We start from the raw sequence: 16,983 nt of genomic DNA, 5'->3' as shown, positions 1-16,983 counted from the left end.
GGATCTAACAAATTGACATTTAACAGCTAAATAACCCTTAAAATTTTGACCAGTATTTTCCTTTAACTTCAGTGGAGTTTCCAACTTTTGCCAGAAGGGTGGCTTTTGCTACGAAGAAGGCTTTAATGAATACCAGAAAGTTATTTTTGTACTACAGCGAATACAGATTGGCTTCTTACTGGAAACTAAAGTAATTATTATCGTAATAAACCCCACCCATCTGCTGCTCCAGGCTCATTGAAACAGTCTGTTAAAATGTAAGGTAGGTTGACCACTGTAAAGCTGTAAAGAGAGAGGTAGGTAGACATCCTGCATGTGGGTTCAACTGTAAAGGGTGAAACTGTTTGAGTTAGATAAAAAAAGAGCGATGAATACAAAATAATAGAAAAATAGATGTTTTGTAAATCTTCAGCTGAAGATGGAAAAAAAAAGGAAAAACAGAAATCCTGAGTGAAATGGGAAATGTTTGACGTAGAATGAAGTAGTAAACTGATCCTGGACAGATCAGAAAGTCTTTTTGAACTAAAGCTTTTCGCTCCGTTTGTTGTTGTTTTTTTGTCTTTTTTTGGTTTTCAGTTTTTGGTATTCAGAGATTTTGGTTACATCTTTGTGTGTTTCTCTTCTAGCATATTTCCTTTCTTGCTTTTTTTTTTTTTTTTTTTTTTTTTAAATTTGGTTGCAACCACACGACCTTCCGGGCTTGTTAAACAAGTCTTTTCTTTGCCTCCCTTTTTTTTTTCCACACACAGTTTCAGTTTTCATCCCTGCCCTCACTGAGTTTTTTTTCTCCAGCTGTTAAAAAGCGTGGTGTTCACTTCTCGATGCCAAGCAAAAACACACCTCAGTGCCACCTCTCCAGCTGTAGATCAATATTTGGTTTCGAATTCCCCTCCTTCGTTCTGCAGTTCTCTCTATCCTTTCCATCCTACCTCTCTCTTTGCTTCCTCCCCGCATCCATCTGTGTATATTTTTGGCTTCAAAAGACGTCAGCAGGGAGATACGAAAAGAGAGAGACAGACAAAACCAGAGATGGATTGGACAGAGAGATGGCTTTGGTTCAAAGGCGAGGTTGTAAATTTAGATTTTTAAAGCTCCTTTAATTGTCCTCCTTCTCCTCCTTGTCCTCCTCTAATAGGATACTTTGGCTGTCAGTCGGGGATCAGTCGGCCATGGTCCCTCCCAGTGGTGGCGGTGAGGCTTCGCTGAATGAACAGAAAGAGGCGGGACTTGAACAAGGAGACGCAGACTCTTCTGGGCACGAAGTTGGGCTCATGAGGTTGCTGGTGCCAGCGGAAGGAGACTGGGAAAAGCAGGGCCTTGGGCCGCACACGCCACCACTGCTGCTGACCAGTCCCATGACAGTTGTGGATGTTGTTGCCATAGAGCCGGTCACCATGGGGAGGAGAGTGGGTCGGTTGAGGAAGAGAGAAGGGCGGAGGGAAGAGGGGACAGAGGCACCCCCAGGTCCACCGAGAAGCATGTGACCTGCACCTTCAAGGCTGGAAATGGGTAGCTGCCCACCGCTGGCTGCCAGAGCTGCAAAGCATGGAAGAGGGGAAGGAGAAGGTGGATAGAGGAGAAAAGAGGACAGGAGGATGAAGAAAAAGACAGGAGATGAAAAAGAGACAGGATTAGGCTCAAGAAATGAGGGTGAGGGGAAGATTAAAAAATGTTGCAAAAAAAAAAAGTGAATGAAAAAGTCAAAATTGACAGAAAAGGAAAACAAAGGTTTCAGAACAAAGTTGCAAAGCGATCAGAAGAACAAAAGAAGAAGAACATAGAGGACAGGGGAATAAATGCAGATGTGATGGCAGTGAAGACGAAGAAGGGAGAGGAGAGGAAAAAAGAGAGACAGTTTCCAGGGTGAAATAATGATGGAGAATGGAAATAAACAAAGAGAGAATTAAAAAGAAGTCAGTGAACAGATCAGAGACATTAGTTACAGACAAACATTTAAAAATAGGTTGCTGAAAGTGAAGATGATTAAAGAAAGCCTGAATAAATGTGAAAGATTTTCCCACTTAAATCATAATAACAGATAAAAAATATAAGGCTAAAGCAGGAGTGTCAAACATATGGCCCACGGGTCAGAAACAACCCACCAACTGAGCCCAGTGTGGCCCAATGGACTAGTTCCACAAGCATAAAAAGATGGCTCACTGTATTTTGTGTGAATCACTGTAGGTTTTACAGCCCTCCTGCTAACAAAGAAACTACTCACACAACATCACATCAAAGCACGGCAAGTTGGGCATACTTAGTTGCTCTAAGTTCATCTGAAGGACACATGGGTAGTTGGTGATTTGTGGTTTAGTGCCTCAGAGAAGAGTCCACATGGTCCCAAAAAATTAGCAGATGCACATTTATCCTTTGATGATGACATTTAGATTACTCAGACTGAAGTGGACCTTTGTATACCCACTAATGTGGAAAGTATAAAATCCACATAAGATGGTTAAATCATTTAGTCTTTAGTGAGGAAACGTGGAGAGAATAGTGCTTTAAAACATCGGAGGTTGTTTGTAGATCATCAGTGATCGCTCAGAACGTGTTTGACACCCCTGCGCTAAAGCCAAGACTCTTCATGATGACACTCAACCTTAAAATGCACAGAGACAATGATCGACAGCAAAGGATGAAATCTGATTGTGATATTCACACACAGTGGATGTGAGAATGAACCTTTTCTGCCTCACCCTGTCAAACCCGCGTCTGTTACAATCTGCAAAAGCAGTAGTTTGCAGACTTTTAATAGAAAAAAAATGAACAGGCTCAAAAGGTTTATGTTAAATACAGTGCTCTGAAAAATATTTCCCCCCTTTGTGATTTATTATGTCTGAGATCATCAAATAAATGTTGATATTTGACAAACATAAGCCAAGAAAATATAAAAATGCCTTTGAGGTCCAAAATCGCATTCTTTTTGAGCCACTCAGATGGACTTGTTGGCGTGCTTCGGTTCTTAAACCGAGCTTCTTCAAGATTTTCTGGTAAAGAGCAGAATTCCTGCTTTCATCAGTTACAGCAAGTCGCCCTGAAGCAGCAAAGTAGTCCAACACCATCACGCTGCCACCTCCACGTTTGACTATTGGTATGATCTCTTTATGAAATGCAGTTAGTTTTACGCTGTAATGGGACTCAAACCTACAAAAAGTTCAACTTTTTTCTCGTCAGTCCACAGAATATTTTCCCAAAAGTATCGTGGATCATCCAAGATGTTTTTTGGTAAACGTGAGACGACGTTCTGTGTTCTTTTGGATCAGCAGTGGTTTGCTCTATTTTTCCCAGTCTCTTCCTTATTATTGAATCATGAACTCTGACCTTATCTAAGCCTACTGAGGCGTGCAGCTCTATAGATGTTGTTCTGGGTTTTTTGTGACCTCCTGAATGAGTCGTTGATGCGCTCTTGAAGTGATGTTGTACTCTCTGGAACATTTAACGACTGTTGTAAGTTTTCTCATATTAATTTTTGAATAACGGCACTCACTGTGGTTCGTTGGAGTCGCACAGCCTTTAGAAATGGTTTTGAAACTCTTTCCAGAGTGATAAACTTTAATGAGTTTGTTTTTCAGATGTTTCTTCACATCGTGGCATGATGTGTTGCTTTTTGAAATCTTTTGGCCTACTTCGCTTTGTCAGACAGGTTCTATTTTAAAGATTTATTGATTCAACCAGGCTGGCAGTGATCAGGTCAGGGTGTGGCCAGTGAAACTTAACTCAGCCTTCCAAAGAAATGCACGTAAATTACCGCAAGTTCACGACTGAATGAAGGGGAGCAATTAATTTCCCCTCCACAGAGTCAGGTAGGTTCGGATAGCTTTGTTTTTACCTTAATAATGTATTTCCCTTAATTTTCCATTTACTCAGGTTATCTTTGTCTAATATTGAAAATCTGTTTGATAATCGGAAACATGTAACATTAACAAGTCAAAAAAGAAGAAGAAAGGAAATCAGTAATAGCGCAGACATTCTGTACTTAAGTAGAAGTACAGATACTAGTGTTGAAAAATAGCCAGGACTGCCTCTCGTGTGTTACGTTTTAGGCTGATATCAGTTTGATGTCTGAAGGCACACATGATTTCATGCAGTGATGTGAAATAATAACTCTCCTCAAATTCCTTAAACCAAAAGCAACGAGCCCGTTTTGAAAATGTAAGTAAAAAGTACAGATATTTGTTTAAAAATGTAGGGAGTAAAAGTAAAAAGTTGCCAAGTACAGATACCTGAAAATTCTACGTAAGTACAAAGTAACAAAGTAGTTGTACTTTGTTACTGTCTGTTAGGAGGGTTAATGCTTTTCCACAGCACTATATTTCATAGCTTTTTATTACTTTTCAATGAGATAAAATCCCAGTACTGTTACAGTAGCCGTCTTTTCTGCGAGGTTACTGCTGCAAGCTTGTCAGGATAACCTGTCAATCTGTCCAAACCCTGCCGTAACACAGTGATACACCTGCCAGCGTTTGAATTCCAGTGTAATAATACACACTTTTATCCATTACATGAGAGTAAACATTTACAGCATGTGTGGCCCCAAAGGGAAGCAAACTGAAATCCTTTCGTGTCAACACTTCATTTCATCCCATCCTTTTTTCTTTCTTTTCTTTTTTTTTTAAAACTCAGGCTCTTCTCTCTTCTTTCCTTCAGCCTAAAACTCTATCAGAGCCAACAGTGCCAGAGCTGCAGTTTCCATAACAGACTGTATCCTTCTCATCAGCACATGGCCCGGAGGACGCCGACTCTGAATGACGCTGAACAGAGCGCGAGAAAAAAGGGAAGGCCTGAATCGGCGCTATAGGGAGATGGAGCACGTGACGGATTCAAAGCTGAGCTTATTTGTGATGCTTAATTGATTTGGCAGCAGATCGTCTCTTTCAAAGAGGAGAATTTTGAGTGAAACTAGTTATTTAGCCAACAGGCTTTGATATTGAGAGGGTGGGGATTGTGCCTGTTCAACTGTTTACTGTAAGCTGACTTGGCCTCCTAAGCTTTGCCATAAGGGGCTCTTGTCACTTTGTGATAATAGTGGGCTATTGTATGAGAATCAAATTGAATCTTTCACCATACTGAGCGATTCAAAAAGTTTGAGAAAGGAGGAGTAGTGCGCGCCGGGCTTGCTCTTGGCTACTGTCATACTGAGGCTTTGCAAGGAAATTCATTTTGGGCAGAATGGATGGAGGATGAAATGGGAACTGGTCTTTAGAAATGGAGACTCATGAAGACTCGCTGGGCCAGAGGGGACAGTCTAACAACACACACTCATGCACTCAGTGACACAAACCTTGCATGGTAGCCAGGGGATTGTTGCCAATGAGGGCCTGGTTCATCCCTGTGCTTACTCCCATCATTGTGTTCCTGAAATGTGGATGGACAGCAAATTCACACACACATCCAGACATTCATTGATGTACAGAAACATTTTTCAGGTTAAATAACATCAAGAGAGCATTTGTCTGTGTAGGTTCTCAGTCATCCACATCACGGTAGTCGAGGCAGCTTGGAAAGAAAGAGCTCTGATGCATTTGTGGCTATGCTTCTGAGATGCAGGGAGATGCTAGATCCTGCTCCAAACTGTCAAAATTTTGACTTTAATTTCACTTGGGGGACGAGAACTAAATCACAGGGAGCCAAATACAGTCAGCAGGGTGGGTGGAGAGTGAAACATGCACCCATATGGCATTAAAAATCCTGCACTTTCATGTGATGTATTTCAGGTCACCAACCACTCTTTTTATGCTCTTTTGGGTCGGGACATCTTCCATTCAAAGCTGCTGTTTAAAATACTTCCAGTTTTGAGGTCACTAGAGAAATTACTGAAGTAGACTGGAACTTCTATAGGAATCTGAAAGCAGGACTGACGGTGAAGGAGGTCCAGAGGTGCACATGGAGAGCTTGGAGGCTTTGGTTTAGTATTTGACTTTTTTGAAACACAGCCACATGGGATTTTGAGCAAAGCTTGCATCATAAATGCTCAAGAAACATCTGCTCACTTATGTATGACGTGATGTCAGGTTAGAGATCATGGTCAAGTCAATTTGAAAAGGTAGTTTTTGCAGAGTTCAGAGGTTTTGTTTAAAACTAACCAACAATAAGAAACCTTCAAAAAGTTTTGCATCAATTTTATATTCATGCTTTCATTCACTCCAGGAGAGCAAATGAAGAAGAGCTAGCTTTTCTTCCATCTAGGGATCAGACTAATTCCTGCAACAATACCAAAATAATATCATGTATCAAAAATGGTTCTAGCTGAGTAATATTACACTGAAATTTATTTAATAGGATTACAAGGGACCAGAATTTGGAGATAATAATGTGATAGTAAACAGGAGGAAAAACCAATTAGTAATTAAATTTCTCAAATTGTTATTGACACTCACCCAGCGTTGAGCCCAGAGGTCCCGAGGCTGGGAGGAGCTGGGCTGGCTGTGCTATGAGGAGGCGGAGTCACAGAAGAAGAAATGGCAACTGAGCTGACCGGAGTCATGGGGCAGGACGCTGAAGGTGACGAACTGGTGCCTGAGAGGGAGAGAAGAAGAGTGATACGGATGTCGCACAGCAGTGCACAGAAGAATTACAGTGTTATTACTAAATAAACACTTTGGTGACACAGTTCTTCATCAACAGCCAGGGTCCTGAACTATTCAAAGGTCTTCTTCTCACCATTCAACTTCACTTTCTGGTTGGCCGGTACTAGCCTCGACTCAACGGGCCAATAAATTTCCAGCTGTGTTTGCTACCTGTCAGGTCATCTGTCATATCTGTGAAGCCTGGACAGCTCACGGACGAATCATGACTCACGGAGGTAAACAACTCAACATAAGACCAGCGCTTCTGTGCTGCTGTCAACAAAACATCCCTGTTTCTGTTTCCAGTCTTAATGATTTTTTTTGTCTCAGTGATGATTCTTCCATGTTTCATCAAATCAGCGAAACACTCAACAATACTGAAATATCAACTGTTAAATAATGTCAGGACCAGACCGACCTTTGGGTTCAAAAACATAATTGAGAAGCAGCGCTCTAACCTTTAATAATTTATTGACGAGCGTCTACGCAGGCACAAACAGTTATTACAGCTCACCTGTTGTGCTGAGGCTGGTGGTGACCTGGGACAGACCCTGACTCGATATCTGCAGATACAGGAAAAGAGAAATTAGGAAGTTCTTCCATCCTACTGCGAAACATCTGTTCCCGCATAGAGGGCGGACTGTACCATGTGCGGGCTGTAGCAGGGGGCTTTGTGCGTCACAACAGGCGAGGTCTGGCTGGGCAGTGGAGGGGTGGTGCTGCTAGAGGGGTTGATGCGTTTCTCTTTCTGCCGGCGGTTGCAGAACCAAACGCGAATCACCTCCTTTTCCATGTTGAGCTGCTCCGCCATCAGCAGGATCTCCTCAGAGGTAGGCTTCTGGTTCTGAGGAGGAAGAGATCAAAGCGATGAGGAAGTACTGAAAACACTGCATGCAGTCAGAAGAAGGCTAATTAATAAAGGGAGGCTATCCAAAATAGGATGCTGGTTTATCACATGTAGAAGAGCTTTTTTTTAAAGCCACTGCATTAATATAACAATATGTTTGTATTAACTATTTATGGTGTGCTAATCTAAGGCAGGAGGTGTCAAACATAAGGCCCAGGGACCAGGATTTGCCCAGCAAATCCTTCAATTAGGCCCACCATATGACTTTGGAAAATGTAAAGTAGAACAGAGGTTTTAGACTTTTAATTTATTTTCATAAGTTCATAACTTTTGCAGCTTTCCCTAAGCCTAACTTGAAGAGTTGCACTGATTTCTGTTGAAATAGCAATTTCTTAGGGACTAAATGTGTAGTTAGACTAAACTGGCAGAAAGGGCAGTTCCACTGGTCTGGCCCACATAAGATCAAAATGGGCTGGATGTAGCTCTGATCTACGGTGTGCAGTCGATCTACGGCAGTTTCCAAGAATCTGCTGCAGGTTTGTACAAGATCTACAGCTCTGATATGACGGCCTTTGTCATTGTACTTTTTGTGTTCTGTGCTGGGCGGGTGTTTAGCAAGTTCATGTTTCTGCTTTTTAATGAAACTGCAAGTGTTTAATTCAAAGAAAATGTTTTTTCTTCTTATTAAATATAGAGGCTCCTTAGCTCTTTAAAAGACTCTTTAAAAGGTCTTTTAACATCAAGCTCCAAATTTATAACGTATCCCTACAAAGTGGTCGCCATATATTGGGCTATATTTAAATATTTTCCTACTTGCTGCATTTTAAAATCTTTGTAAAGCAAGAATTAAGAGTATTTAGGGTTAAAAACGGCCACATTCATGAATCTTATTGTCTAATAACAGCACTGGAAATTCCATGAAAGGTGTTATAAAGAAAATTGATTCAATTCTATCTTATTTCTATAAAAACAAAAGTGGAAACCTGCATTATTTTATATTCAGGTGTAAAAATCATACCCATTAGAAATTCAGGCTCAATTTTGCTAATAACTTAATCTCCTACCGTGCTGAAGTTGCGCTCTAGGATTATTCGCACATTGGTCTCGATGCTGGTGCGTTTCTTCCTGCGCCGGCCAGGTAGACCCTCGATGCCCAACATGGGGGAGGAGATAGAAGAAGGGCTGGGCAGCATGCTGTCTACCGCCATTGTTTCTGTGACAGAAACAGAGAAAGAAGGCATAAATGAGGGAAGTGTTTTTGGTGACGTAAAGAATGATCAGAATGTCAAATTAAATTAAAATCCTTAAAATATGTGAAACACTATATTTTAACACTTTATCACTGATGGAAAACTATAGGTAACATTTTTAAAGAAGTCTTGATTTAAGGCTATTTCCATCAAAATGAAACATCCTGAGCTTATTTTCAAATTAAAGTTATTTTTAAAATATCTCTGACTCTCACATGTTCCAGCAAACAAAGATGAGTGTGCTGATTGTACACCAGCAACAAAATATTTCTTAGTACCTGCGTCACTCAGCCACTTCTCGAGGAGAGGCTTCAGCTTGCACATGTTCTTAAAGCTCAGGTTGAGAGCTTCAAAGCGGGAGATGGTGGTCTGGCTGAAATCGTTGCCGTACAGTTTTCCCATAGCCACACCAACATCGCCCTGATGGAGACAGAAAATTTGTGTCACTGTGCAAATACATGCAGACTTTATCATGCAAACATGCCTTCCTTCTTCTTACCTGGGTGAATCCCAGCTTTATGCGGCGCTGCTTGAAGGTGCGAGCAAACTGCTCCAGCTCCTCTAGATCGCTGGGTTCTTCTCCCATGTGACCCCCATGACCCCCATGACCTCCAGAACTCAAGCCGGAGGCTAAGGAAGAAGCCATGGCGCTGCTGGATGCAGAGGTAACTCCTACAGATGTCACAACACCAACACCGCTGCTCCCAGTGGCAACTAAAGAGCCTCCACTGCTGCTGCTTCCAGCATCGCTGCTCTTCTCTCTCTGTGATGTCAGCAGAAGTGAGACAAAGAGTATATGCATGATTCATTCAAACATTCTTCATGTGCTGGTAAAAAAAAGCTCACACACTTTTTCCTGAGAAACATGCACATTCATTTTCTACGAATTGAAAAACAAATTAAATAAGGTCATCGGCTAGAAAACATGCTCAGAAAAATAAAACACGCCCTGGTTGCTATAACGAGACCTTTTACTCTAAAAAGGAGAGAGGAAAAAAAACATTATTTAGAATTTTGAAACAGCGTCTGTGCTTGGCTTAGCACCAAGAGAAGCTACATACTGCCTGTCAAAGCTTTGGCCCTGCAGGCTGCGGGAGTGTTAGCTAATTGATGAGACATCATGCACGATATCTGCTGCTACGCAGCTCATTTACATTCACATCTGTTGTGTCTGACACGGCTTCATCACAACTTAATCAAAAATCTGTAACAGCCTTTGGATGTGTGAGGTTGCATTCATGCATCACGTTATAGAGGATAAGGGGTGACGATACCAGATACCTCATCTATTTTGAAAAGAAGATGCTATGCAAATGCAGTCTTCCTTGACATTTTTCAGCTGGCAGGACAGTTGCATCACAGATGATCTATTAGTTCTTCATGCAAACTTGTGCTGCTTTCGAGCACAATGACATTAAGGTGTGTTTAGCATCCTGCAGGTACTTCTGACGCAGATAAATCCTGATAATGGTGAATGTCAGTCTGACAGAAACTCTGTGGTTCAAAGATTCTCATTTAAATTAAAAGAAAACAAAATGTTCTGTAAGCTCATTTGCATGTTTCGACTCTCTCTCTCTCTCACACGCACACACACAAAGATTTACTACCTGTGCTTGGAGTCCCAGGCGAGGTGGTGATGTCAGCAGTCCCCCTGGGCTTTGTTGAGGTAGCTGGATCAGATTTGGTGTCGAGAGCAAACCTGTAAAAATAAATCAAACACTTTACAAACCAAATATGCCAACTTTCCAGCCAAAGTTTGGATTAACGAGTTCATGGGTGGATGAACTCATCGAAAGGTGAAAGCAGCACGGCTGATTCACAGAAATCTTTGCTGTTATTAGGAAATATGACACATTTCCTAACCAACTTCACCACTTTAATCCCACTGAGACAGTGAGGGGTAATTTTTTGATTCTCAGATGAATTCCATGTAATATTTGTACAGAAAGGAGGTTTCAGGGTTTTCCTCACCCTGCTGTGACTGCTGTGCAGGTGCTGGCTGTGACAGGAGGAACTGGGCAGGAGACTGGAGAGGGTGACCTGGCATTAAAACCAGCTGCTGGAGCTGCAACAGCTGCTGGATGTCCTGCGACGCAACACAAACGCATTTCAATACAGAGCAGTAATAAAGTCGGGTAAAGATGAGTCGGTTTATTAATTAGACTTATTATTAAGAGAATCAATAAAATCAATAAAACACTCTTTTAAGCTGACGGTACCTGTGCTGTGAGCTGGATTGGCTGCGACAGGGCCAGCTGTGGCGGTGGAGGCGGAGCTTGGACTGTTTGCTCCTGTTTGGTTTGCTGCTGCTGCTGTTGTTGGGATTGCGATTGGTTTTGTTGCTGCTGCTGGTTGGCTTGCTGCTGCGCGGCGGCGTGGGCAGCGTGAGCGGCATGGGCGGCGTTCGACTGCTGAACGGCTGCCGCCAAGAGCTGAGCCTGAGCCTGTTGGAGGAGCAGCTGCTGCTGGGCCGGGAGAAGCGCAGCAAGCTGGGAGAGAGCAACAGTTGGAGGAGGGAGAGGAACGAGGACAGTGATGGGAAATGAGAAGAAGATGTAAGCGTGCACAGTGAGAGGGAAATGGAATTGGAGAAATAAAAAAATTATGCAGGACGGCAAAAGTTGGAGAGAGAACAAAGAGTATCAGCTATCATTCCAGGAACACAGGTGTAGGTGAATCTGTTAGCGGACAGTAAAAGCATGCCAGAGCAAGACAAGCAAAGAAAAGGAACCCACTTAGCTTCAAAGTACATTTAGCTGAAATGCAAAAACACAAAAACACTACAGGTAGTGCAAGGGCTTCTGGTTTGTCAGGAAGGCCTTATTGAAGTTACCTAACGCTGAATCGTTGATTGCACTCTTTGTTTTTCAGCAGTGCATCACGTTTGGAGTAATGCAAGCAGAGAGCAGCTCACAAATGTGTGTTTTTATGGAAACACTAGAGAGGGCAGAGCCAGGCGAGGAGTGTGGAAAACAATCCTGACAAGTTTTATTATTGAAGAGACTACACGTGAGTGTATGGCATCTAAAGCAGCCCATTTTCTCAAACATAGACATAGTGGCGTGTCAAATGGGTTCCAGTATGTGTATTTCCATGTGATCAGGTCAATTTAGTAAACTCTGAATTGGTAAAACCTAGATGACCTATTTTCTTGAGATAATTCCCTTATTTATGTATCATTTTTATATTCTATTTAAACTTTCTTATCTATCACAAACCAGTACTGAGGCTGATTCGTGTTACAGTTACTACATTTACCTGCATGTTTTACCCATTTATTTGCTACTTTCTCATCTAAAAGCAGTGGTTTGAAAAAATATAAAAGTTAGATTTGTCTGCTTTTGTTGTTCACTAGTTTTTGCGACTCGGCAGATGTTTTCTTTTCTGATCAAATTCCAACTTCTGATTTTAAACATTTGAATTTAGCTAAGCTAATATTTCATGCACTACTTGGAAAATCCAGAAGCACACAAACTGTGTAGTGTGGATCAGAGGTAATGATAAATTTTCATTTAGATGATGGCTTTGAGACTAAAACCTGCAAGTACACAGGTTACAGATTACAACAACACCAGCTGGAAGTGCTGCATGTTTATGAACGATGAACTGTTCCCATCTATGTGTTGGCCAGCAGCAGTTTCCCTAATTTTGATTAATGTAATTTCCTCTTTGTGTGTGTGTTTTCTCACCCCTGCTAGCTGACTTCCAGCAAGCATCAACTGTGTGTGGTGGTGTTGAGCCTGTTGCTGTTGCTGAGAGGGCGGTGCCGGAAGTGCAGTGCTGTGTGTTATCTCAGCGCCATCTTCAATCTTTCCCTAAAAGAGAAAACACAGGCACAAGTTATTTCACAACCTCACACGGCAGCACACTCACCATGCTTATCTATTAAGAAAAATCTGATTTTTGTGATGATTTCCAGGTGAGAAATCAGAAATTATAAAATTCCGATGGTTCACATAATTCCTTTTTCAGATTGTACGGAATCTGCGCGCATCTCCGCATTAGCAAGGCTGGTGAATCAGCTCATTCCTACGAAGTGGATTTGAAATGACACGCGTACCTCAGAAGACAACTCCTTGCTGTCAAACGTTTCGCAAGTGTGTACCTCTGGTATCACACGGCCACAGAAAATATTTGACTAAAAGGTTTTTAAAAAGTGACCAAAGCTTAAGTATTTTGGGACGCACTCTGACTTGGATTATGTCTCTCAGATTGCAAAGATCTGAGGAACATAAACCAGATTATGGTAAAAAAGAAAGGACAGAGATCCTCTCTTAGTTCTTCTTGTGTCTGTGACTGTGAACTCCAGCCTCCCCGTCTGCCTTTCTTACCCCTGAATCACAGACTGAATCTTTTGTCAGTCATCTGTCCAAAAATCCGGGTCAGTTTTCCTCGTATTTATGTTGTCAGAAAAATTCCAAAACCTGCTGACCTCTAGCTACCATTACGTGCTCGTGTCTCGTCACTGTCCATCCATCAAGGAGTTTTTGTCTATCACTCACTGCCACCTTGTTCATATTCGTTTCCCCTACTGGCTTGTCTCTGCAGGATTTTTCTTCGTTGGAGTGGTAGGTGTGGAAACGGCAGCGTGATTTGCATATTAGATTTTTTTTTGTGGGCGTGTGTCATTGTGGTGTAAATGCATGTGTAAACATGTGTTTATACATAATTACATAATCCCAGAGATGCACAAAGCTCCTCCTGTTAAGACTGTGTAACTTTCAATACACAGAAACAAGCACTGAAAATAAACTTTACAGCATTTATAACTATTTATTTGTTATAAGGAAATATTTTCAGTATAGAAGAGTTTTAAATGGTGACTTAATGACCACACACGCATGCACGCACACGCACACACACAGCATGCCTGATCAGGCTCACCTTGTTGCCAACTGGTGTAGGAGAGAGGCTGAAGGGGCTTGTTTTCATTGTCTGAGCCTGCAGCAAAACAATGAAAATATGCATCGCACATCAAAGAACCGAAGTGTGATGACACATTCAGAAGAAATGACATCCTGTAATCTCTGTCAACAGATTTCCAGCGAACCACTTTCATGGGTGAGGCAGATTAAACCATTTATTACAAGTTAATAAGACTGGTCAGAATTTTAAGAGAAGTTATAATTTTGGCATCCAGGGACACCCCCCACCCAGGGTTAAGTAACCCATTGTGAAGAAGGGGTCCTCAGAACAGTTTGACATATATCATAAAACTGTACTCCATCTATAAAAAGTGGATTTATGCTAATAAAAAATGTTTCTTTGGATTTGATCGTAACACAGTTTGCCCTGAAAATCACTCTCGCCTCTCATGGTGCAGCAATATGGAGACAAAAAGATGGAATGAGGCCTAAACCAGTTACATCTGCGTCAGGATTGTTGTAGTCCACGTCCCCAAAAAGTTGAGCACAGTGCAAGTGCATCATCAGCGAGTACGTGCTCAGTATCTTTAATGAGAAAAGTAAAATACCCACCTGCTCATCGGGGCTGTTTCTGTCAGAGTCTGAAACAAAGAGCGAGATTTAAATGACCGATTAGCAAGAATGTGAGCTCGTGTGTTTGTGTGTTGCACATTTACTGGAACATTTTAGCCTGCTGCTTTCCTGTTCAAGCCTGTTTAAAGAGATTAGATAACTGAACCGTCCACACCGTGACTGAACACGAGTATGTGTGCTGTACCTGAACTGTCCCCTGGATAGTCAGCTCCAGGCTTTTCCTCCCCTGCTTTGGACATCCTGATATCTGCAGGAAACACACACAGATATCCATCAGACAGGTGCATGAAAAACACTTCAACTGGTATGTTGCCTCCACAGCTGACGATCAATGTGGGGATAACACGGTCCCAGCATGCAGGGGAATGGGAGACATGACACATGCACACATCTGGAAGTTTCTAATGTAGCTGAGCTCATGTAGACTGGAATTTGGCTAATATGTTTCCATCTGACGTTGCCTGTATTTTCTTATGCTGCTTTTTAATTTAGCTTATTAATTTTTTTGCTTTGCTTTAAATGAGAATAGTTTTAATGCCACTATTTTATCTTCTTTTTAGGGTTAGGGTTTTCACAACGTAAATTATTACTGCTTGCTCGCTATGCTTTTCTGTGTCAGACCCGTGGAGCACTATATTGCATCATTAATTTGATATTACATTTAATTACGAAACACATTTCCAAGGAAGGAACTCATGAGTTCAGGCCAATAACCCACAACTCACAGCCTAAAACGTGTTGTAACATCTATTTTTATATCCTGGAATTTCAACCTTTTAGTCACATTTAGTGTGAAAAGAAATAATAAAGTAAAACCTGCACTTTTACAGTTTTTTATTACATTATGAAAACTTTAAGCACACAAAACTTGTATTACACGTCCATCCGATCTCAAAAGTCTTCTTCCAGCTGGCCAATTTACAGCAAAAGGATACGAACACTCGGTGCTTCCTGCACAGGAGGTCAGCCGCCTCCTCTGTGTTGGAGTGGCTGAACTTTTGTGCTTTTTGCTATTATGCAGGTCAGAGTAACTGTGAAAGTTCAACTAAATGAAATGCTGCCATGAAGCTTTTGAATTTGAAAGAATAGCGTGCTAACCAGGGTGACTCAGCACCAACAAATATGTGTGAGAATAAGTTGTTGTATGTTTGAACTCATGAGTTCCTTCCTTGGAAATGTGTTTTGTAATTAAATGTGCTCTATAAATAAACTTGACTTGACTTGACTTGACTTGAAGAAAAAAAGCATTTAATCACAGAAATAATGAGACTTTCATTTCATCTTGTTTTGTATCCTGGACACAGGCAAGACAAAATCTCTGCTAAGCAAAACAAAATGCCCCACCAGCATAAAGTTGTTTATGCTCTAATTTAGCTCTTTAAATGTAAACTTTATTGACCCAGGAGGTGGAAGCGGGACGTTTCATGGCAGGTATCATCCTAACTACCTCTGCTGTTCCTTCAGTTTGTGGCCACTTCTGGGACTGCAGTAGTAATTGGTCCAGGAAGAACAACGCCACCCGAAGTGCTTACCTGAGCACCAGACATTACTCAGCATCACTCGGTGCCTTCTTGAAAAAAAACACGCTTTCACCCCCTGCACTTAACTTCTGTCTTTCACTTTTTAAATTAATATTCCCTCTTGTGCTCAGGACTTTCATAATAACCGTCTCATCTATGGCATCGGTTTAACTGGAAAGGATGTATGCTGATAATGGCAGTAAGAAGGAGCTCCAACTCTGAGGTTAAAGTGAATCAATGCACTAAATCTGCTTTGTCTTCAGCACAAAGTTCATGCAACTGACAGGAAGCACAACAGGGAAAATAATCAAAGTACACCACATAAAAACACAGCTGACATCCGCAACCATATTGTTTCCCCTCTGTGTAATAGACATATCCTAAATACACAACTTCCCTCCTGTCCCTACAGGTTCAGTCTTCAGAAGTAACCCCCCTCCCTCCCCCCAGGGATAATTACATGAGCTCCAGATAAATATGTGGATCTTTATGAGGTTGTAATATCTAAATGTAATATCAGGAGACCATGTTCAGTTAAAAAAAAAAAGGCCAAATATTGATTTAACAGTCAAAATCTAAGATTTTACACTATATCTAGGCTGAATGAAAATTATTTTTTTTCAAAAAGGTCAATTTTTGCATCATTACATTAGAATAATGTAAACTGGTCCTAAGCCACAAAACACAGCGTAAGCCTCCCTGTCAAGGGTACAACAGCAGCACCTTTGAGGGTATCGGCCCAATGACGAGCACTTTTTACCCTAAAGGTCCACATTATTCTCTGAGAGTGTGGGAGAGGACATGATTGAACACTTTAAAAAACAAAGGAAGGCCTTTTGGGAATTATACTGAAGGGTCACGAACAATTTCAAGTGTGCTAAAAGATGGTGGAGGGCAAGGAAAAAAAGGAGGAAGCAGGGGTTATGCTGAGAAAATGCTGAAAAAGAGAAGATTAAATATAAGGATGAGTGAAAGAGAAAAAGAAAAACTCTAATAACAGATATCTGTTTAACAGTTCTTGGGTTGTATTTATTTCTTAAGATATTTGTGAAATTGTAGATTAGAATCAAATTCAACCTGAACGTCACTTTTTGCCTAAATTACATTTTTAGAAATGATGCAAGAACAAGTCTTCAAAATTTTTATGTTATTATGATCATCCCACCATTATTAAGAAAACAAGTAAACACCCCTTTGGAAGTGTTTAGTCAGGAGAGATCCTGCAGTTGCATAAAGGGCCCAGTTGGGGGCAGCACTCTCTAAGACATCCTCTGCGGGAGCCGGTAGATGTGTGTGTTAGTG

The 16,983-nt window shown here is 41.3% G+C and overlaps 1 protein-coding gene and 1 long non-coding RNA gene across 2 annotated transcripts; both read right to left on the bottom strand.

Annotated features, from left to right (window-relative positions):
• Window positions 1–589: 589 nt before the first annotated feature.
• Window positions 590–13,180, bottom strand: pou2f2a (POU class 2 homeobox 2a). Its single transcript, XM_085446959.1, has 13 exons — window positions 13,166–13,180; window positions 12,353–12,478; window positions 10,883–11,152; window positions 10,635–10,749; window positions 10,271–10,362; window positions 9,163–9,426; window positions 8,942–9,083; window positions 8,478–8,626; window positions 7,213–7,410; window positions 7,081–7,129; window positions 6,378–6,516; window positions 5,282–5,355; window positions 590–1,536 (listed from the first exon to the last, which is right to left on the bottom strand). Exons 1-13 carry the CDS (start codon window positions 13,178–13,180, stop codon window positions 1,160–1,162), a joined length of 2,010 nt encoding a protein of 669 aa, XP_085303085.1. The 3' UTR covers window positions 590–1,159.
• A 377-nt stretch (window positions 13,181–13,557) lies between these two features.
• LOC146682580 (uncharacterized) lies at window positions 13,558–14,402 on the bottom strand. The gene is made up of 3 exons (XR_014917407.1): window positions 14,346–14,402; window positions 14,141–14,169; window positions 13,558–13,604 (listed from the first exon to the last, which is right to left on the bottom strand). It is a non-coding gene; the product is annotated as an uncharacterized LOC146682580 (long non-coding RNA).
• Window positions 14,403–16,983: the final 2,581 nt, after the last annotated feature.

This window comes from Copadichromis virginalis, linkage group LG22 (assembly GCF_057382275.1).
Source record: "Copadichromis virginalis isolate Kocher_CV1m ecotype Utaka linkage group LG22, C_Virginalis_male_GT1.1, whole genome shotgun sequence".
Taxonomy (NCBI): domain Eukaryota; kingdom Metazoa; phylum Chordata; class Actinopteri; order Cichliformes; family Cichlidae; genus Copadichromis; species Copadichromis virginalis.
This window is presented reverse-complemented; position numbering and strand designations above follow the sequence as displayed.